At 40.2% G+C, this 23,567-nt stretch overlaps 1 protein-coding gene and 1 pseudogene across 1 annotated transcript; both read left to right on the top strand.

Annotated features, from left to right (window-relative positions):
* Nucleotides 1-378: 378 nt before the first annotated feature.
* LOC110946643 (cytochrome P450 2A10-like) lies at nucleotides 379-16,359 on the top strand (annotated as a pseudogene).
* Nucleotides 16,360-17,151: 792 nt separating this feature from the next.
* Nucleotides 17,152-23,362, top strand: LOC127536722 (cytochrome P450 2F2-like). The gene is made up of 9 exons (XM_051957897.1): nucleotides 17,152-17,430; nucleotides 19,291-19,453; nucleotides 19,670-19,819; nucleotides 20,066-20,226; nucleotides 21,328-21,504; nucleotides 21,657-21,798; nucleotides 22,119-22,306; nucleotides 22,379-22,520; nucleotides 22,969-23,362. The coding sequence occupies exons 1-9, from the start codon at nucleotides 17,260-17,262 to the stop codon at nucleotides 23,151-23,153; spliced, it is 1,479 nt and encodes a 492-aa protein (XP_051813857.1). The 5' UTR covers nucleotides 17,152-17,259; the 3' UTR covers nucleotides 23,154-23,362.
* Nucleotides 23,363-23,567: the final 205 nt, after the last annotated feature.

The raw sequence follows: 23,567 nt of genomic DNA, 5'->3' as shown, positions 1-23,567 counted from the left end.
AGCCCAGACTTATTGCTCATCATAATATTAACCATATTCTGGAGTTTTGATGTTGTACTGGCTATATCTGTAACATGAATGTTTGATAAGACTCTGATTGACTGCATGTGTTTGTAAGAGCATTTTGGATATTGTCTGTTGATAAAGTACCTTAGAAATGAAACAAACTCCCAGCGAAATTCACACTTGTGCAAAGATGTTTACAGACACAAATCTTTAAAAACAACCTGGGTTTGCTTGCTTCTTATCATCAGACAGTGAAGTTTTTCAGTCGGTGCAAAGGGGCTGTTTGTGTCCTCAGGTAGCCTGGGTGTGTTCAGCAGTGATTTCCTTTTCTGTCCAGCCCTATTCCACAAATCAGCTCGACATACAGGCAAAAGGTTGGTCACCTGCCAAGCAACAGCTGGATATATTTGTTCAGTCAGTCAGTCAAACTGCAGAGGACGACGAGGGAAAACGTTTCTTTTCGTGCAACATCATGGATTTCTCCAGCACGTTGTTGTTGTTGGTGATAGTTTTAGCCTTATTGTGGCTGTTCAGTCTCAGGAACCGCAGACAGTGGAGTTTGCCTCCAGGACCTCCTGGTCTTCCTTTAATAGGAAACTTACTGCAGCTGGACAAACGAGCTCCCTTCAGAAGTCTGCTAAAGGTGACTAAGAGTTTGTGTTTCTTGCAGAACAGAAAAGCGCAGTAAAAAAAATACTTGCAGCTATGAGTTCTTTGCAAATCTGAAAGTCAGCCTTACCTTTTCAAAGCTACGCATAATGGCTGTTGCCACACAGTTTACTTCTTACAAAGCCGCAGTAATCAATATAGTTTAAGATTCAAGAGGTTTTTTTTTTATGTCACACCCTCATTCAATATGGGCAGAGGAATGCAAAGTGACCATTTTACTAAGATATTGCAAGACAAACATCTTGAAAAACAATAGAAAAATAGGGAAAGATAGCCATTCAACTCTCTTCTGGCAGGTCTCCCTGAATGTACAGTCAAACTGCGACAGATGATCCAGAATGCAGCAGCACGTCTGGTCTTCAACCAGCCCAAAAGAGCTCATGTCACTCCCCTGTTCATCTCCCTTCACTGGCTTCCAGTTGCAGGCAGAATCAAATTCAAAACTCTCCTCCTGGCTTACAAAACATTTACAAGAACGGCCCCAGCCTACCTGGATTCCCTGATCCAGGTCTACTCCCCTTCACGCTTCGCTCTGCATGTGAAAGACGCCTGGTGCTTCCAGCCCATCACGGCTCGAAATCTCTAGCCAGACTCTTCTCCTCTGTTGTTCCCAAATGGTGGAACAAACTAGCAAACTCTATGCATTCTGCTGAATCCCTTTCTACTTTTAAGAGACAACTGAAGACTCAATTGTTCAGAGAACACCTAGGCACTTAATCCGACTCCACCTTAGGGGTAGAATACGTCAGGTGGTCCAAAACCCAGCACTTATTTAGTGCTGACAAAGTTGGAAAAAAAAAAAACAACAGAAAAGTAGGGGGGAAAATATCCATAAATAATAAAGCATGTAGAGATTGTGAAGCTAGACTAAAGTTCACATTGTGCAAGAGTTGAAGCCCTTTGTGTGGGTGTGCATATGTACTTATGTATATAAGTACATATGCACACCCACACAGAGGGAATTTACATGGATTCCCTCTGCTGTAGCTGATAGATGAGGTGCTATTATTTAGATTTTGTAGTTTTGTGTGTGCAACATGTGCATGATTTACGTTTTTGTTTATGCTGTAATGGTAAAAGTCCCAGGGTATTTGTTTGTTTTGCACTCTGTCCTATAGTTTGGGCGGTTCCTTGCATGCCTGAACAAGAATTCAATGCATGTTTGTTGCTTTGTGTTTGACCTCCAGCTCAGTGAGACCTATGGCCCAGTGATGACGGTGTACCTGGGCCCTCAGCGTGCCGTGTTTCTGGTCGGGTATGAAACTGTGAAGGAGGCGCTGGTGGACAGAGCAGAGGACTTCACTACCAGAGGACCTGTTCCTTTCCTAATCAGGGCCACTAAAGGCTATGGTAATATGGTAGTCTTATGTTATGATATGAGTAACAAGCAAATGTTTCAGACAACATTCTGTAACCTAAACACACATGGCTGCAGCTGTAACTGCTCTGCTGGTTTTACGACTTCTCATTTTTTTGCACAGTAGCCCTGATTCAGCCTGTTTTACCATAAGCTTCCTTTTTACTAATAATATATCTTCACAAGGTTTGGTGGTCAGTAATGGAGAGCGTTGGCGACAGTTAAGGCGGTTCACGCTTTCAACTCTGAGAGACTTTGGGATGGGACGGAAGGGCATGGAGGAGTGGATCCAGGAGGAGAGCCAACACCTGGTGAACCGAATAAATAGTACCAATGGTGTGTGCAAGAATGGCAGTGTTTTTTGCTCTGGTACAGTAGAAACTAGGTTAGTCTTGCCTTGTTGAAACAAATAATACTCACAGGCTGTAAACATAAATTCTGGACAATGTATGTGATACATACATGACTTGACTTGTATTTTAAAGGTAAAGGAGTTTAGCAGAGGGCTGCACAGTGTCATAGTGGTTAGCACTTTCGCCTTGCAGCAAGAAGATCCCCGGTTCGAATCCCAGGGTGGGCCTGGGATCTTTCTGCATGGAGTTTGCATGTCCTCCCTGTGCATGTGTGGGTTTTCTCCGGGGACTCCGGCTTCCTCCCACAGACCAAAAATATGCTGAAGTTAATTGGTTACTCTAAATTGTCCGTAGGTGTGAATGTGAGTGTGATTGTCTGTCTGTATATGTAGCCCTGTGACAGACTGGCGACCTGTCCAGGGTGTCCCCTGCCTTCGCCCGAGTCAGCTGGGATAGGCTCCAGCACCCCCCACGACCCTAGTGAGGATAAAACAGTGTATAGAGAATGGATGGAGCTCAGCTGAGCTGGTGTATTTTAACTTAAAGCAGTGTGAAATACATTTTGCCATAGGTGCTTTCTGTTTGAGTTCTAAACAAAGAAAGTAATTTTGAGAACAAAATTTTAGGTGGAGGCAGATTTTAATGAACTGTCATTTGTGAGAAAACTATTGTTATTGTTGCTTTATCACTGTCTGTCATTTTGCATGAGCTTTAAACTCTCCCAGGAGTTCAGTTAGATTTCAGTGCATTCTTTAATGGTTGATTCATTACTTTCTGAGCTGATATTATTCAATTGCAACATCACCTTACAATAAGTCACAAATGCTGCCATGATAATAATACACTGTTGTCTTTCTGTTATCTCTTTTTGTCCTCCCCAAATTCTGCTCCTTTTTAAAATTGTAAACAAAAACAATGGATCATACTGATATCTATTTTTTTTCCAGCCGCACCTTTTGATCCGACTTTCTTCCTGAGCTGCACAGTGTCCAACGTGATCTGCTGCCTGGTGTTTGGACAACGTTTCAGCTATGACGACAAAGACTTCCTGGACCTTCTGCACATAATATCAGACGCCCTGAAATTTGGCAGCAGTCCCTGGGGTCAGGTAAGAGGGAGGAGGTGCAGAGAGTGAGAAACAGAATGTTGGATGGGTTAGTGATGAGGAAGACCACTGCTCTGCTGGATCCTTGAGTGTTCTTGAGGAGGTCCTCATATCCTGCAGCTGTCTGCACACCTCTGCCACTTTGAAATGATCTCATAATTACAATTAATGAACACACAGTTTAGTAACATGATTATAACCTTTCCATTTTCAAGGTTCTGATCGAAGTAACCTAAACATTAGTTAATTTTGGATGTGAAGTACCGGTAGGTGTAGTTGATTAACACTGACCAAAAAAGATAACACATGATCAAGTGTTGGAATAGAAAGAAGTGAAATAAAAAACACTATATATTTTTATATCAGGGCACTTTTAAATGCATCTGTTCATATTTAGTGGTCACCTCTTTACCGAGGATGAAAAGGTGAATTTTGCTTCAACTTAAGAAGTCACGAAAAAGTGCAAAGCTTAAGGACAGAAAAACATCTTCAAAATTTTGATAGCAGAAGCACTGAAATTGGTAATAAATGGAACAACTACATTATGCACAGTGCACTGAGAAACACATTTATCAATTTTGCACTGTATAATATAGGAATGCGGCAAGCAGCTAACGTACAATACAGTGACAGTAAGAAAACAATTATTCTACCTGTCAGAGTGAATGAAGCATAAACATGTAAAGATGTAAGACATTCAGTCTCACACAGCTTTCCTGATGCATTCATCAGTGATATTTTAGAATTAGTGGCCAAACATGCTCATGTTCTATTTGACCTTCATTTGTATTTTAAATTTGTGTTTATACTTTTCAAATTAGTCAGTTTTTAAATGATGTATTTAAACTGAAGTGGTAAATATGTTATGAAAATTGATTGTATTTTCTTAAATCATGTCGTCATCGCTATGCATCTACATCATACATTGGGCACTGTCCTTATTAAGTTTTACCTATGAATAAGTTTAATTCCCCTGCCAAAGCTAAGTAAAGAATAACTTGCAGTGAAAAACAATCTCTGTTATAAGATACTTCCAGAATGATCTGAAACCTGCATGTAGTCAGGATCAATGCATTTTTATCGAAACAGCACAGACTGCCAATTTGTTTTGAGACACATGATTCACATTTTCACTTCACATCACAGCTGTACAATATCTTCCCTTGGCTGATGGAACGGCTGCCCGGTCAGCAGCACAAAGTGATTGCTGACATCGAAAAGCTGAGACAGTTTACGATGACAAAGATCCAGGAACACCAGGACACTTTGGATGTCAGCTCACCTAGAGATTACATCGACTGCTTCCTCACTAGACTCAGTCGGGTACAACAGAACTGTGTATTTCATATATTCACTGATGTACATATTCCCTGCAAATACCGTGAGCTGCTTTGTGCCTCCAGAGTATGTTGAATTGTGATCCAGCTAGTTGTGTTGTCATATTGCTAAACTTGTTCTCGCGTCATCCTTTCAGGAAAAGGACATTCCCACAACTGAGTTCCATCATGACAACTTGGTCTCTACAGTGTTGAATCTGTACCTGGCAGGAACTGAAACCACCAGCTCCACCATGAGATATGCTCTAAACTTACTGATCAAATACCCCAAAATACAAGGTAGGCAGGCAACGGGAAAAAACTCAAACAAATTTGGCACAGTTAGTCTAATGATTTTGAAATTACAGTTTCTTTCTTCTTTTTATTTGACATACACTACCAGTCAAAAGTTTGGACAGACCTTCTCATTCAATGTTTTTTTCTTTATTTTTACTACTTTCTACATTGTAGATACCTGCTGAAGACATCAAAATTATGAAACAAGAAACATGGAAATATGTAACAAACAAACAATTGTGAAATAATTTGAATATGTTTGATATTTTAGATTTTAGATTTGATATTTAGACCTGACCTAAACCCAATCTAGATGGTTTGGGATGAGATGGACCACAGAGTGAAGGCAGAAGGACCAACAAGTGCTCAGCATCTCTGGGAACTCCTTTAAGACTGTTGGAAAACCATTTCAGGAGACTACCTCATGAAGCTAATCCAGAGAATGCCAAGAGTGTCCATCCATCCATTCTCTATACACAGCTTTATCCTCACTAGAGTCGCGGGGGGTGCTGGAGCCTATCCCAATTGACTCAGGCGAAGGCAGGGGACACACTGGACAGGTCGCCAGTCTGTCACAGGGCTACATATACAGACAAACAATCACACTCACATTCACACCTACAGGCAATTCAGAATAATCAATTAACCTCAGCATATTTTTGGACTGTGGGAGGAAGCCGGAGTACCCGGAGAAAACCCACGCATGCACAGGGAGAACATGCAAACTCCATGCAGAAAGATCCCAGGAACACCCTGGGATTTGAACCGGGGATCTTCTTGCGGTTAAAGTGCTAACCACTACTCCACTGTGCAGCCCATGCCAAGAGTGTGCAAAGCAGTAATCAAAGCAAAGGGTGGCTAATTTAAAGAATCTAAAATATAAAACATGTTTTGGCTAATTTTACACTTCTTTGTTTACTAAATAATTCAACATGTGTTCATTCATAGTTTTAATGCCTTCAGTGAGCATCTACAACGTAAACAATCATCAAAATAAAGAAAAAACAAAGAATGAGAAGGTGTGTCCAGATTTTTGACCGGTAGCGTATCTCTACTTTGCATGATATATATTTTTTTGGGACGAGAGCAGGGGGCTATTTACCCTTAATAAAGCATGCTACATCAAACATAACTCTAGAGATGAATGTAAAGCATTGTCTATACAGTATTACAAAAACAGCGGATTAGCAGAAATAAAAAGCAGCAAGTATTTGTTTCCTATATAAATGAATTGCATTGTGTGATTACTGTACTGTTTCTAACTGGCAATGTTTTCCTTCTTCTAAAGAAACTATGCAGCAGGGAGATTGACACTGTGGTTGGACGCAATCGTTGCCCATGTATGGAAGACAGGGAAGTCCCTCCCCTTTACAGATGCTGTCATCCATGAAATTCAGCGCTGTATGGACCTCATCCCCCTGGGGTCCCTCGCTATGCTCTCCAAGACATCTCTTTCAGGGGTTACACACTTCCCAAGGTACTCTTGTGTTATCCCTGAGTGTTGTTGATGCATTATGTTCCTGTCTGATGCAGTATTTCTTCTCAACAGGGTACATTAATTTTCCCATGCTGCACTCTGTGCTGAAAGAGGAGAAACAGTTGGGCCACCCCCTGGACATTTAATCCTCAACACTTTTTGGACCAGAATGGCAACTTCAAGAAAAACCCTGCCTTCCTGCCATTCTCTGCAGGTTATCAAGCACATTTCAGTCTGTTTCAGTCACTCAGAAAAATGTAGTTGAACATAGGGGCTGCTTGCTAAACAGATTTTAATGTTGGGGTCTTTTCTGAGCTTTTGATGCGTTTCACTCTCACCGGTTTGTTTGTGGTTGTTTTCAGGAAAGAGGTCTTGTGCCGGAGAGGCCCTCGCTCGCATGGAGATTTTCCTCTTCATGGTTTCACTTCTGCAGAATTTCACCTTTTCCTGCTCTGAAGGACCTGACAGCATTGACACTCAGTGGGAGTACAAGCAGCTTCGGCAACGTGCCTCGTCGATACATGATCATTGCAACTCCCAGGTGCTAATTATGCTTTAATGGAAGGAAAGATTCTTCAAATCAGAGATCATTTTGTGCCAAGGATTTTGAGTAGTGTGATTAGTATTTCAAATCACACTGTGATATTCTGTTTATGCATATTCTTTAGATGTGTAGAGTATACTGCACTTCTTCTCTACAGAGTAAAATTTTACAATCTAAGCTTACATCTGGTGGTTTTGTAGTTACATTAAAGTGGAAAATTATGAAACATCACACTGATATTTTGAACTGCATAAACCACAGTGAGTAAACAAAGATATTTATGGTTAAAGCAAAGCTCTTACTTCATTTGTCACAATGAGTTTTCACTTTTTTAAGGGCTTAGTGATGCCCACAGAATCATCAGTCCATTTTAATTAAAAGTGTATTTGCTATGCTGGGCTATTCCAATATCATCTCAAAGAGCAGATTAAGTATGATTTGTAATGGATGTACAATTTATCTAAACCACCTGTCTTTTAGTTATATACCTAAATATTAGAAATGTTTCTTATTGTGTAGGTATATTTACACTCATCAAACAGCAATGTGTTGGAAAATGAATGTAACGTGTAGTAGGTATCTGTACTTCTATGCATGAAGCACACAATAAAAACAATTCTATTATAGTCCATTGTTGATGGCACACTGGCAACTGTGAGAATAATTTTGCAGAAATGTAAAGATGCAAGTACTCATTTAGTGCAAGTTGTTTTCAACACTGAGTCTAATCGACTGAGTTTTCTTTGGTTAGACTGTATGTGTGTTGAATAATCACAGAGGTGAGATAGTTTATTTATGAGTAAGATCCAGGTGGCACAAAGAGACAGTTAGTATAATAAGAAGTATAATAATTATATATTCAGTTAATAATGGCAGTGTAAACCGGGTATAATGCCCCCTTTAAGAGCAATGTCAACTCTTTTTAAATATTTTTTATTAATATCATGTGAACACAAGAAGTGTGTTTAAGTGAGGCAATTTAGATTATATTTGGCATTATATTTTCCCATTAGAACTCTAAATGTTAATTCTTGGTGGAATCTAAGCCACTTTGAGTAACACAAACTTGTTGCTTGTGCATAATATTAACTATAGTCGGAAGTTTTGATGTTGCCCCCAACCTTCATCTGTAACATATCTGAATGTTAGACAAGAAAAATATTATTGATTTTACTTTTAAAACAGTTTGATTATGACCAAGTAATTTACAGTTGAAGGACAGTAGGACAAAAGTTAGAACTTTACTTTGTTATTCACTGATACTGTTTGTTTATTTCGATGCTTTTATTTTTGCACAGGAAGCACTGCAATAGTAACACAAACTGACGCAAACAGAGAATTTCATGTGTTCTTTTGGACGCAATGCAACATTTTGTGCCACTCTTTATTTAATATGAAACTAAATAAGCTTTAATAAGCATCTTCTGGCTCCTTGGTCCTGGTTTTTCACAAGAATCTAGAAGTTTATAATTAATTGAAAGCATCTGGCCCACCTCCAGTACAAACTGATCTCCACCTGTCCGCCTGTTATCTTATATTGTGCGTCATAAACTGCACAGAGATGTGACATTTACGCATTTTATTGTGCCGGTTTAAACAAAAACACTTGGGTTTGCTTACTTCTTATCATCAGGACCACTTAAGTTTTTCAGTCGGTGCAAAGCCTGTCGAGGGTTGTTTGTGTCTTTAAGCGACCTGTCAGTGATTTCCTTTTCTGTCCAGCCCCCCACTCCCCAAATCAGCTCGCCATGGCAGGCAAAAGGTTGGTCACCTGACAAGCAACAGCTGGATATATTTGTTCAGTCAGTCAGACAGTCAAACTGCAGAGAACGACGAGAAGAAACGTTTCTCTTCGTGCAACATCATGGATTTCTCCAGCACGTTGTTACTATTCGGGCTAATTTTCGCCTGTTGTGGGCTGTTGAGCCTGAAGAGCCGCAGACGGTGGAGTTTGCCTCCAGGACCTCCTGGTCTTTCCTTTAATAGGAAACTTACTGCACTGACAACGAGCTCCCTTCACAAGTCTGGCTAAACGGTGACTAGTTTTTGTTCTTGCACAGCGAAAGGGCGAGTCTGAGTAAAAAATATTTGCAGCTTTGTCTAAATCACTGGGTTCTTTCATCGCAATTCCTAAAGTCAGCCTCAAAAAAGCTACAAAAACACGTAGTTTCAGTCTGCTGCTTCTCATTTGTCTTCGCACAGATCAATGCAGTTTTCAAGATATCAAGAGTTGTTTCTTTTAAATTTGTCACCGTCTTATTCAGTTTGTACACTGGAATGCAAAGTGACCGTTTCACTAAGAAAAATCTTTATAAACAGGCAGAAAAATAGGAGGAAAAATATCCATAAATAATAAGCATGTAGAGATTGTGAAGCTAGACTAAAGTGCACATTGTGCAAGAGTTGAAAGCCCTTTGTGTGGGTGTGCACATGTATACTTATATACTATTACATGGATTCCCTCTGCTGCAGCTGATAGATGAGGTGCTATAATTTAGGATTTTGTAGTTTTGTGTGTGCAACATGTGCATAATTATGTTTTTGTTTATGCTGTAATGGTTAAAGTCCCAGGGTATTTGTTTGTTTTGCTCTCTGTCCTATAGTTGGGGCGGTTCCTTGCATGCCTGAACAAGAATCAATGCATGTTTGTTGCTTTTGTGGTTTGACCTCCAGCTCAGTGAGACCTATGGCCCAGTGATGACGGTTGTACCTGGGCCCTCAGCGTTCCGTGTTTCTGGTCGGGTTATTGAAGCTGTGAAGGAGGCGCTGGTGGACAGAGCGGAGGACTTCACCGGCAGAGGACCTGTTCCTTTCTAATGAGGGCCACCAGAGGCTATGGTAATGCGTAGTTTTATGTTATGATATGAGTAATAAGCAAATGTTTGAAACAACATTCTGTAACCTAAACGCACAAGGCTGCAGCTGTAACTGGTCTGTTGGCTGCTGTTGGTTTGACAGGTTTTCCAACTTTTCAGAGAGATTTTTGCACAGTAGCCCTGATTCAGTATGTTTTACCATAAGCTTCCTTTTTGCTAATTAATATATCTTCACAAGGTTTGGCGGTCAGTAATGGAGAGCGTTGGCGACAGTTAAGGCGGTTCACGCTTTCAACTCTGAGAGACTTTGGGATGGGACGGAAAGGGCATGGAGGAGTGGATCCAGGAGGAGAGCCAACACCTGGTGAACCGAATAAAAAATACCAACGGTATGTGTAAGCATACCTGTGCGTTTGCTCTATTACAGTGGATAGTGATATAACTAGGTAATTCCTGTCGTTCTGAGCTGATATTATTGAACTGCAACATCACCTTACATTACGATAGACACAAATGCTGCGATGATAATAATGTTATTATCTATCTTTTTTTCCCGTCACAAATTCTGCTCCTTTTTTAAATCGTAAACAAAAACAATGGGTCATACTGAGGATATGTTTTTCTCCAGCTGCACCTTTTGATCCAACCTACTTCCTGAGCTGCTCGGTGTCCAACGTGATCTGCTGCATGGTGTTTGGACAACATTTCAGCTACGACGACAAAGACTTCCTGGCCCTTCTGCACATAATCGCAGAAACCCTAAGATTTGGCAGCAGTCCCTGGGGTCAGGTAAGAGGGAGGAGGTGCAGCGAGTATGAAACAGAATGTTGGATGGGTTAGTGATGAGGAAGACCACTGCTCTGCTGGATCCTTGAGTTTTCTTGAGCAGGTCCTCATATCCTGCAGCTGTCTGCACACCCCTGCCACTTTGAAATGATCTTATAATTACAATTAATGAACACACAGTTTAGTAACATGATTATAACCTTTCCATTTTCAAGGTTCTGATTGAAGTAACCTAAACATTAGTTAATTTTGGATGTAAAGTACCGGTAGGTGTAGTTGATTAACACTGACAAAAAAAGATAACACACGATGAACTGTTGTTATCGAAAGAAGTGAAATAAAAAGCACTATATATTTTTATATCAGGGCACTTTTAAATGCATCTGTTTATATTCAATGGTCACCTCTTTACCGAGGATGAAAAGGGACATTTTGCTTCAACTTAAGAAAAAGTGCATAGCTGAAGGACAGAAAAATATCATCAGAATTTTGATAGCAGAAGTTCTGAAATTGTCATAAATGGTCTATGCAAAGCACACAGAGAAACACATTTATCAATTTTGCACTGCAAATATAGGAATGCGGCAAGCAGCTAACGTACAATACAGTGACAGTAAGAAAACAATTTTTCTACCTGTCAGAGTGAATGAAGCATAAACATGTAAAGATGTAAGACATTCGTCTCACACAGCTTTCCTTATGCATTCATCAGTGATATTTTGTAATTAGTGGCCAAACATGCTCATGTTGCATTTGACTTACTTTTATTTAGAATGTGTGTTGTAGTTGTCAAATCAGTCATTTTTTTTAAATGGGGAATTTAGACTGAGGTGGTGAGTATGTTATGAAAACTGATTGTATTTTCTTAAATCATGTCATCTCTATGAATCTACATTAGACACTGTTCATGTTAAATTTAACCTATGATTAAGCCAGGTAAAGTGTAGTTTTCATTCAGAAGAAAATCTGTTATGTATTTTCAGAATGATTTGAAACCTGCATGTCGTCAGGGTCAATTCATTTGGCAGCACAGACTGCCAGTTTGTTTTGAGACACATGATTCACATTTTCACTTCACATCACAGCTGTACAATATCTTCCCTCGGCTGATGGAACGGCTGCCCGGTCGACAGCACAAAGTGTTTGCCGACATCGAAAAGCTGAGACGGTTTACGATGACAAAGATCCAGGAACACCAGGACACTTTGGACGTCAGCTCACCTAGAGATTACATTGACTGCTTCCTCACTAGACTCAGTCAGGTACAACAGAGCGTCAGCGGAGTCAGTGATGCTTGTTTCATTTACGCTGTTATGCATACTTGATCATTTCATATATTCACTGATGTACATATTCCATGCAAAGTACCACGATCTGCTTTGTGCCTCCAGACTATGTTGAATTCTGATCCAGCTAGTTGTGTTGTCATATTGCTAAACTTGTTCTCACTTTGTTCTTTCAGGAAAAGGACATTCCCACAACTGAGTTCCATCATGACAACTTGGTCTCTACAGTGTTGAATCTGTACCTGGCAGGAACCGAAACCTCCAGCTCCACCATAAGATATGCTCTAAATTTACTGATCAAATACCCCAAAATACAAGGTAGGCAGGCAACGGGAAAAAAAAAAACTCAAACAAATTTGGCACAGTTAGTTTAATGATTTTCAGACTCAAGACCTTTATTTTTCACAAACACAATTATACATGGTATAATACACAGTGAAATGTATTGTGGACCTGTTCCAGACAGAAATAATAAGAATAAATAATTTTTGAAAAGTTGTGGCGTGTTGGAGCAGGTACGATGGCGGCCGCACTCACCGGTGCCATCTTGGAAACTTATGATTTCTTTAGTTCTTTTTCATTGAACTCTGAAATGAAAGCATAGCACAAATAAACAAATGAAGTTTTAAAAAATCAGTTTTGAAAAAAAATTATCCTAAACTTTTGACTCATCAAAGTAGTCACCTTTGGCAGATATAACAGCTGAACATACTTGTGGCATTCTTTCAAAATGGACTTCAAATATTCTTCAGAAAGTTCTTCCCAACTCTGCTAGTTCTCATAAATATGTGGCACTTATCGGTTGCTCTACTTTCACTCTTCTGTCCAGTTCATCCCAAACCAGGTCCATGGGGTTTAAGTCTGGAGACTGTGCTGCTGCTTACTATCTTGTTCTGTTTTCCTATGGTTGTTCTGGCATAGCTTGGACTTCTGTTTTGGGTAATTATCTTGCTGTAGGATGAACCTCTGACCAACTGGGAACATACCAGAGGGTACTACATGGTGCTGCAGAATGCTGTGGTTGACGTTTTGGTTCAGGGTTCCTCTCACTCTGTACAAGTCACCAACCCTGGATCCAACAAAACCGCATCAGACATCACGCTTCCTCCTCCATGTTTGACAGTTGATGTCACACACTGAGAAACCATCCTTTCACCTGCTTGATGAACGGAAGATTTCAAGTTTTTATCAGTCCGTATGACCTTACAGTCTTCAGTAGTTCATTGGCGGTGTGTCATTGGCCAGGCAAACTTCTTTTTTTTTTTTTTTTTTTTAATTCTGACATTGTAGCAATGGCTTTCTTGCTGCAATTCCAAACTCCAAGTCTTCTCTTCACAGTTAAAACTAGGACCACTATTAAGCTGTGCTTGAAGCTGTTGTCCTGTGAGCTCCTATCACCAAGCTGTTGACTCTCAGAAACTTGTCTTCTGATTTTTTGTTGTGGCTTTGGGTCTTGCAGATTTCTTCCTGTCAGAGTTTCCCCTAGTTTCTGAATGCCTTTTGGTGGTGAAGAAAACTGTACTCACTGACACCTTGACTTTCTTCACAAATTCTCTGTCTCTCTTCTACTGTTAATTGCCTTTTCCTCACCATTTTTAAAGCAACACACTAATTTCTTAGTACAATACTGTGCAAATAATGCTCAAGCACCACATTTTGAGGCTTGATCAACCTCCATTGCTGCAGAACAGTTTTAAGTTGTTAACCCATTTCTTGTTCCCTGAAAAAGGCCTTATTGTACAATTCTGAAATGTACATTACTTCTCAATTTTAGGTTACCTTGCCTTTTTTTAACCTCTGGCAGTTCACCACTTACCTTTGTACCATTTCAAACTATTCATTGGACTTGAACTGCTGGAATTTCAGTAAAAAAAAAAAACAAAAAACTGGGGCATTCTAAAACTTTTGACCGGTAGTGTAGCTCTACATTGGATGATTTATTTATTTTTTGTTATTTGCAGTTAATAAATCATGCCGCATTAATTTTAACTCACTCCAGAGATGAATGTCTATTTTACAAAAACAGCAGATTAGCAGACCTGAGACACAGGAACCAGCAAGTATTTGTTTCCTATAGAAATGACTTGCATTGTATAATTATTGTACTGTTTCTAACTAGCAATGTTTCCATTATTCTATAGAAACTATGCAGCAGGAGATTGACACTGTGGTTGGACGCAATCGTTGCCCATATATGGAAGACAGGAAGTCCCTCCCCTTTACAGATGCTGTCATCCATGAAATTCAGCGCTGTATGGACATTGTACCGCTGGGCATCCCGCACTATGCTCTCCAAGACATCTCTTTCAGGGGTTACACACTTCCCAAGGTACTCTTGTTTCATCCCTGAGTGTTGTTGATGCATTATGTTCCTGTCTGATGCAGTATTTCTTCTCAACAGGGTACGTTAATTTTTCCCATGCTGCACTCTGTGCTGAAAGAGGAGAAACAGTGGGCCACCCCTGGACATTTAATCCTCAACACTTTTTGGACCAGAATGGCAACTTCAAGAAAAACCCTGCCTTCCTGCCATTCTCTGCAGGTAATCAAGCACATTTCAGTCTGTTTCAGTCACTCAGAAAATGTAGTTGAACTTTGTTACAATCCTGCTCCACAGTTGTAACAAAAACACGGAGACAACTGCTATACAGTGAATAACAAATGTTTATTGCCTAGTCAAAAACCAATCCCTAATGCCGTCAAAGCACAAACGACACAAACACTCACAGGTGAGGCTGGAGCTCCGCAGACACACTGCTCCCATCAACAAGGCCCACCCGACTGGAAAAAAGAGAGCAGTTAAATGCAGCACTGATTGCAGATGTGCTCCGTCAGGTGGCGACTCCTGATCAGGCACACCTGGTGTGAAGATGGAGGGTCGTCACAACATAAGGGCTGCTTGCTAAACAGATTTTAATGTTGGGGTCTTTTCTGAGCTTTGATGCATTTCACTCTCACCGGTTTGTTTGTGGTTGTCTTTCAGGAAAGAGGTCTTGTGCTGGAGAGGCCCTCGCTCGCATGGAGATTTTCCTTTTTATGGTGTCACTTCTGCAGAATTTCACCTTTTCCTGCTCTGAAGGACCTGACAGCATTGACCTCAGCGCGGAGTACAGCAGCTTCGCCAACCTGCCTCGCCGATACATGATCATTGCAACTCCCAGGTGCTAATTCTGCTTTAATGGAAGGAAAGTTTTTTCAACCTCTAATCTGGCATTAGTCCTTCGAATCAGAGATAAATTTATACCAAGGAGCTTCAGTAGTGTTATTAGGATTCTCATTTATAGTGTGACATTGTGGTTATACATATTCTGTGTCAACATCTTTGGACATGTAGAGGATACTACACTTCCTGTCTAGAGAGTAAAATTTTACAATCTAAGTTTACATCTGTGGTTTTGTAGTTACATTGAAATGGAAATTATGAACATCTCACTTAAGTTTTGAACCATATAAACCAAACTGAGTGAACAAAGATATTAAAGGTTAAAGCAAGGGTTAATGGTTTTACCAAGAATTTTTTGGTTACTTTACGTCACATTGGGTTTTCACTTTTTTAAGGCTTAGTGATGCCCTCATAATCACCAGTGCATTATTTAATGTGTATTTGCTATGCTGTTACTATTCAAATATCATCTCAAAGAGCTGATTAAGTATGATTGTGTAATGTATGCACAATTTATCTAAACCACCTGTCTTTTTAGCAGATGAAATTTTAGAACTGTGGCTTATTGTGTAGGTACACTACACTCAAACAGCAATGTGTTAGGAAACCATATAAGGTGTAGCAGGTATCTATACTTCTATGCATGAAGCACACAATAAAAACAATTCTATTATAGTCCATTGTTGATGGCACACTGGCAACTGTGAGATAATTTTACAGAAATGTAAAAATGCAGTACTCATTTAGTGCGAGTTGTTTTCAACACTGACTCTATGGATTGAGTTTTCTTTGGTTACACGACTGTATGTGTGTTGAATAATTGCAGAGATGTGTTTATTCATGAGTAGATCCAGGTGCACAAAGAGACACAAGTTAGTTTAATTATAAGTATCATAATTTATATATTCAGTTTAATAATGGCAGTGTAAACCAGGGTATAATGCCCCCTTAAGAACAATGTAAACTCTCTTTTAAAATACATATTATTATAAAATCAGTATCATGTGAACACAAGAAGTGTGTTTGAATGAGCCAATTTAGAGCATCAATAAATCGTAATTGATGTTTTTTTTTTTTTTTTTTTTTTTAGAACTCTACATATTAAATCTTAGAGAGGGATCTAAACCATACGAGTACCACAAACCCGTTGCTTGTGCATAATATTAAATATATTCTGAAATTTTGATGTTGTCCTGCCTTTATCTGTAACATGAATGTTAGATAAGGCAAAAATATCTAACATGTCATAACGATTTTTCTTTTTAAAAACGATTTGATTGCCAATGTGGCAATGTTGTATCGTCCCTGTTAAATAAACATATTAAAAAAAAAAACAGTTGAGGAGTACAACAAAAGTTTGAACCGTACTTTATCACTGATAGTGTTTGTTTATTTTCATGCTTTTATCTTCTACCAGAAGCACTGCAATAGTAATACTGTTGAAACAAACAGAATTCCTTTGAGTTCTTTTGGACCAATGCAACAATTTGTGCCACTCTTTAATATGAAACTAAATAAGTTTTAATAAGCATTTTCTGGCTGCTGGTCCTGGTTTTTGCACAAGAATCTGGAATTTTATAATTAATTTGAAAGCATCTGGCCCACCTCCAGTTCAAAGTGAACTCCACCTGTTATCTAATATAATAGGTAATAAACTGCACAGAGAGGTGACATTTACACATTTTGCTGCACATGTGCCTTTGCTCTGATTGACTGCATGTGTTTGTAAGAGCATTTTGGATTTTGCCTGTTGATAAAATACCTTAGAAATGAACCAAACTCCCAGACAAATTGTTTACAGACAAACTTTTTTTTTTGTTGAAAGGGCTTTCTAGCTTTTTATCATCAGACACTGTAGTTTTCTCAGTGGGTATGAACACTGTCGAGGGGCTGTTTGTGTCCTCAAGTAACCTGGATGTGTTTGTCAGTGATTTCCTTTTCTGTCCAGCCCTATTCCACATATCAGCTCGACATGCAGGCAAAAGGTTGGTCACCTGACAACCAACGGCTGGACATAATTGTTCAGTCAGACCTTTAGTCAAACTGCAGAGGACGAGGGAAAACGTTTCTTTTCGTGCAACATCATGGATTTCTCCAGCACGTTGTTACTATTCGGGCTAATTTTCGCCTTGTTGAGGCTGTTGAGCCTGAAGAGCCGCAGACGGTGGAGTTTGCCTCCAGGACCTCCTGGTCTTCCTTTAATAGGAAACTTACTGCAGCTGGACAAACGAGCTCCCTTCACAAGTCTGCTAAAGGTGACTACAAGTTTTTGTTTCTTTCACAACAGAAAGGTGCAGTCTGAGTAAAAAAATACTTGCGGTTTTGTCTGGTTCTTTCATTGCAGTTCCTAAAGTCAGCTTCACTTTTTAAAAACAAAAATAACATGGTCTCAGAATCATTCTTCATTTTCCTGTTCATTTTAATGCCTGGTACAACTAAAGGTATATTTGTTTGGACAAATATAATGTCAACAAAAATAGCTCATGGATTTCATTTAAGAGCAGAACTATTTAAGAGTCATAATTTTCTTGATAACCAAAATCATTTAAGTTCTTCTATCAATAGCTATGGCATTGTACTGTCAATAACAGTGATTTTAGGCATTCTATTTTTTCTTTTCTGTCTGTTTTAGTCACATTATACACACAGGAATTAGTACTTGATTGCGTAATCATTGTTTCTGATGACTGCAACCATGTGTCTTGGCATGCTCTCTACCAGCTTCTGACATTGTTCTGCTGTCACAGCAGCCCATTCCTGTTGCACAAATTCAAACAAATGGGCTTTGTTTTTGGGCTTGTGGTTCACCATTTTGGATTTGATGATTTTGCACAGGTTTTCCATTGGATTTAGATCTGGTGATTGAGCAGGCCGAAGCATGGTTCCAATGTTCTGGTTCTCCATCCAGGCTTTAACTGACCTTGCTGTGTGGCAAGCGGCATGAAAAATCCAGTCATTGGAGGCAGGAAAGAGTTTTCCAGCTTATGAAAGAAGATTGTTTTCAAGAGTTGCCCTGTACATGACCTGGTTCACCCTTCACACACTTGCATTTGCCCTGTTCCACCCATATTGAAACAAACCAGACATCACTGATCCACCCTCATGTTTTACTGTAGGGGCAGAGAGTCTGGTTTGTAGGCTTCTGCAGGCTTCCTCCCAACCAGTAAGTTGGCTGAAGTGGGCAGCAACTGAGGAGACTCTTCGCCCAATCAACAGTCCAATCCTTGTGATCCCCAGCAAAGAGTAACCGGCCTGTCCTCTCCCTTTTGTTGATGAAGAGCTTCTTCCATGCCCTGTGTGACTTCAGACCAAGTCAAGTCATGTTTCTCGATGGTGCCCACTCATTTCTAAGGTCCCACCTGTAGGTCTGACGATGATTGCTGACACAGGCAAATGGGTGCGCAGTCATCTCATGGGGTTGAAGACGTTTCCTACCACGACCAGCTAGCAATTTGGTAGTACCATGCTCGGCTTATTTTTCTTGGTGTAATGAACGACTGTCTTTTTACTACCTGTCTCTCACTCATTCCAATTTCCAGCAGTGCTAAGATGGCTGCCTTTGTGGCTTCACATAACTCTTTTGTTTAAGGCATTATGTGAGAGCTGACAACTTCTGAGTTGTGCTACGGCTTGAATGTCAGCAGGAAACCACTCTAGGCCTTTGCATGTGCAGTGCTGCTTATGACATGAAATGGCCTCTTATATATCCTGAGGAATACAATTAAGCTTAAGCATGTCAAAAAAGACATAAAATATATAGTCAGTTGCATTTTTTTATCATGTCCATTGTATTCTTCAGGTAAATATGCCTTTAGTACCAGGGATCAAAATGAACAAGAAATTGAAGAAAACAAGTGTGGTCTAATATTTTTTTCCATGTCTGTATGTTATTTACATGGATCCCCTGTGCTGTAGCTGATAGATGAGGTGCTATAATTTAGATTTTGTAGTTTTGTGTGTGCAACACGTGCATGATTTACGTTTTTGTTTATGCTGTAATGGTAAAAGTCCCAGGGTATTTGTTTGTTTTGCTCTCTGTCCTATAGTTGGGGCGGTTCCTTGCATGCCTGAACAAGAATTCAATGCATGTTTGTTGCTTTGTGTTTGACCTCCAGCTCAGTGAGACCTATGGCCCAGTGATGACGGTGTACCTGGGCCCTCAGCGTGCCGTGTTTCTGGTCGGGTATGAAACTGTGAAGGAGGCGCTGGTGGACAGAGCAGAGGACTTCACTGGCAGAGGACCTGTTCCTTTCCTAATCAGGGTCACCAGAGGCTATGGTAATGCGGTAGTTTTATGTTATGATATGAGTAATAAGCAAATGTTTGAAACAACATTCTGTAACCTAAACACACAAGGCTGCAGCTGTAACTGGTCTGCTGGCTGCTGTTGGTTTGACAGGTTTTCCAACTTTTCAGAGAGATTTTTGCACAGTCGCCCTGATTCAGCCTGTTTTACCATAAGCTTCCTTTTTGCTAATAATATATCTTCACAAGGTTTGGCGGTCAGTAATGGAGAGCGTTGGCGACAGTTAAGGCGGTTCACGCTTTCAACTCTGAGAGACTTTGGGATGGGACGGAAGGGCATGGAGGAGTGGATCCAGGAGGAGAGCCAACACCTGGTGAACCGAATAAAAAATACCAACGGTATGTGTAAGCATACCTGTGCGTTTGCTCTATTACAGTGGATAGTGATATAACTAGGTAATTCCTGTCTTTCTGAGCTGATATTATTGAACTGCAACATCACCTTACATTACAATAGACACAAACGCTGCTATGATAATAATACATTATTATTTTTCTGGTGTTTTTTTTCCGTCACAAATTCTGCTCCTTTTTTATATTGTAAACAAAAACAATGAGTCGTACTGATATCTTTTTTTTTCCCAGCCGCACCTTTTGATCCGACCTTCTTCCTGAGCTGTTCAGCGTCCAACGTGATCTGCTGCATGGTGTTTGGACAACGTTTCAGCTATGACGACAAAGACTTCCTGGACCTTCTGCACATAATCTCAGAAGCAATAAGATTTGCCAGCAGTCCTTGGGGTCAGGTAAGAGGGAGGAGGTGCAGAGAGTGTGAAACATTATCAGAATTTTGATAGCAGAAGCACTAAAATTGATAATAAATGGCACAACTATGTTATAATACATAAAACATACATTAACAGTGGTACCTTGAGGCACAATGAGCAGCTGTGACAGACCTGAAGCAGACAGAACCCCCCAAAACCATGCTAAGGGTGCAGAATTTCACTTGCTCAGAAGATGGGACTTTTTCACGATCATCTTTTTCGATGCGGTTGTTTTGGCTGTTGGGAGTCAAAAATAAGTAGAGAGGGCATTCATCAGAGAAAATCCAGTTCTCCCAGTCTTGTGGAGTCAGAGTTATGTACTTCTTTGTGAAAGCCAGTCTCTTCTCCTTTTGCAGTTTGGTGAGTCACAGAATGTGTTGCCTCTTGTAAACTTTCAGCAACAATGTTTTTGTTAAATACATATGCACAGTGCTCTTCGAAACATCTCCAAGATTTTTCAGCATCTGAGTCGCAGGCATGATTGGTGTCTTTTACCCCTGGCCTTTCTCATCAGATCCTTGGCTCTTGCAGTTAGGTCAGATAGATGTCCTGAGTGAGACAAGTCTTTGCAGGATCCTCTTTTTTCGTGCCTTTGCCAACACTTCTGCACCCAGCAGATACTCCTGCCAAGGACTTGAGCTACCTCCTGACAAATTTTTCCTGCATTTTGAAGAGCAATGGCCTGTGCACGAATCTCAGACTCTGAAAGAGTAGCTGTTCCACTCTTACTCTTGGCTGAGGTAACAACGCTTCCAAAATTTGGTTGTGAGTGTAATGCATTTTGGCCAAGCAAAAAATGTATATACTGGGACCTGACAGTTTGACCAGTAAAACAACTCAGCAGTGCCTGATTGACCAGGTGTAACCCATTTTGGTGACAATCAAACATGCTGTCCAGTGGGGAGAACAAATTTTTGGGACACGCAGTAGTATAGTTTGCATTCAGAAGAAAATCTGCTATATATTTTCAGGATGATTTGAAACTTGCATGTAGTCAGGGTCAATGCATTTTTATTTAAACAGCATAGACTGCCAGTTTGTTTTGAGACACATGATTCACATTTTCACTTCACATCACAGCTGTACAATATCTTCCCTCGGCTGATGGAACGGCTGCCCGGTCGGCAGCACAAAGTGTTTGCCGACATCGAAAAGCTGAGACAGTTTACGATGACAAAGATCCAGGAACACCAGGACACTTTGGACGTCAGCTCACCTAGAGATTACATCGACTGCTTCCTCACTAGACTCAGTCAGGTACAACAGAACTGTGTATTTCATATATTCACTGATGTACATATTCCCTGCAAAGTACCACAAGCTGCTTTGTGCCTCCAGAGTATGTTGAATTGTGATCCAGCTAGTTGTGTTGTCATATTGCTAAACTTGTTCTCGCTTTGTTCTTTCAGGAAAAGGACATTCCCACAACTGAGTTCCACTATGACAACTTGGTCTCTACAGTGTTGAATCTGTACCAGGCAGGAACTGAAAGCTCCAGCTCAACTATCAGATATGCTCTAAATTTACTGATCAAATACCCCAAAATACAAGGTAGGCATGCAAGAGGAAAAAACGCAAACAGATTGGCACAGTTACTGTAATGATTTTCAAATTACAGTTTTTTTGTTGTTGTTTTTTAAAGATAATATCTCTACTTTGCATAGTTTTTTGAATATTTACAGTTAATATATCATAACACATTGATTATAACTCTCTTTAGAGATGAATGTCAGGAATGTCTATTTTACAAAAACAGCAGATTAGCAGACCTGAGAAGCAGGAACCAGCAAATATTTGTTTCCTATATAAATGACTTACATTGTATGATTATTGTACTGTTTCTAACTAGCAATGTTTCCATTATTCTATAGAAACTATGCAGCAGGAGATTGACACTGTGGTTGGACACAAGCGTTGCCCATATATGGAAGACAGGAAGTCCCTCCCCTTTACAGATGCTGTCATCCATGAAATTCAGCGCTGTATGGACATTGTACCGCTGGGCGTCCCGCACTATGCTCTCCAAGACATCTCTTTCAGGGGTTACACACTTCCCAAGGTACTCTTGTTTTATCCCTTAGTGTTGTTGATGCATTATGTTCCTGTCTGATGCAGTATTTCTTCTCAACAGGGTACGTTAATTTTTCCCATGCTGCACTCTGTGCTGAAAGAGGAGAAACAGTGGGCCACCCCCTGGACATTTAATCCTCAACACTTTTTGGACCAGAATGGCAACTTCAAGAAAAACCCTGCCTTCCTGCCATTCTCTGCAGGTTATCAAGCACATTTCAGTCTGTTTCAGTCACTCAGAAAATGTAGTTGAACTTTGTTACAACTCGGCTCCACAGTTGTAACAAAAACACGGAGACAACCACTGTACAGTGAACAACAAATGTTTATTGCCTAGTCAAAAACCAATCCCCAATACCGTCAAAGCACAAACGACACAAACACTCACAGGTGAGGCTGGAGCTCCGCAGACACACCGCTCCCGTCAACAAGGCCCACCCAACTGGAAAAAAGAGAGCAGTTAAATGCAGCACTGATTACAGATGTGCTCTGTCAGGTGGTGACTCTCGGCTCCTGATCAGGCACACCTGGTGTGAAGATGGAGGGTCGTCGCAACATAAGGGCTGCTTGCTAAACAGATTTTAATGTTGGGGTCTTTTCTGAGCTTTGATGCGTTTCATTCTCACCGGTTTGTTTGTGGTTGTCTTTCAGGAAAGAGGTCTTGTGCTGGAGAGGCCCTCGCTCGCATGGAGATTTTCCTTTTTATGGTGTCACTTCTCCAGAATTTCACCTTTTCCTGCTCTGAAGGACCTGACAGCATTGACCTCAGTGCGGAGTACAGCAGCTTCGCCAACCTCCCTCGCCGATACATGATCATTGCAACTCCCAGGTGCTAATTCTGCTTTAATGGAAGGAAAGTTTTTTCAACCTCTAATCTGGCATTAGTCCTTCGAATCAGGGATCATTTTATACCAAGGAGCTTGAGTAATGTTATTAGGATTCCCATTTACACTGTGACTTTCTGGTTATACATATTCTGTCAAATTCTTTAGACATGTGGAGTATACTGCACTTCCTCTCTACAGAGTAAAATTTTACAATCTAAGCTTCCATTTATGGCTGTGTAGTTACATTAAAATGGAAATTATGAACATTTATATTTTGAACAACATAAACCAAAGTGAATAAACAAAGATATTTACAGTAAAAGCAAGGGTTAATGGCATATTGTGTAGGCATATTTACACTCATTAAACAGCAGTGTGTTGAGAAATCATGTAAGGTGTGGTAGGTATCTGTACTTTTATGCA

This window comes from Acanthochromis polyacanthus, chromosome 13 (genome assembly GCF_021347895.1).
Source record: "Acanthochromis polyacanthus isolate Apoly-LR-REF ecotype Palm Island chromosome 13, KAUST_Apoly_ChrSc, whole genome shotgun sequence".
Lineage (NCBI taxonomy): Eukaryota > Metazoa > Chordata > Actinopteri > Pomacentridae > Acanthochromis > Acanthochromis polyacanthus.
This window is presented reverse-complemented; position numbering and strand designations above follow the sequence as displayed.

Bases quoted from the DNA above. Each gene is read 5' to 3' on its own strand.
- LOC127536722 (XM_051957897.1), top strand. From the start codon at position 17,260: ATGGATTTCTCCAGCACGTTGTTACTATTCGGGCTAATTTTCGCCTTG. The intron at 19,454-19,669 runs GTAATGCGGTAG...TATCTTCACAAG, and splicing joins CAGGGTCACCAGAGGCTATG to GTTTGGCGGTCAGTAATGGA. The intron at 22,307-22,378 runs GTACTCTTGTTT...TCTTCTCAACAG, and splicing joins GGGGTTACACACTTCCCAAG to GGTACGTTAATTTTTCCCAT.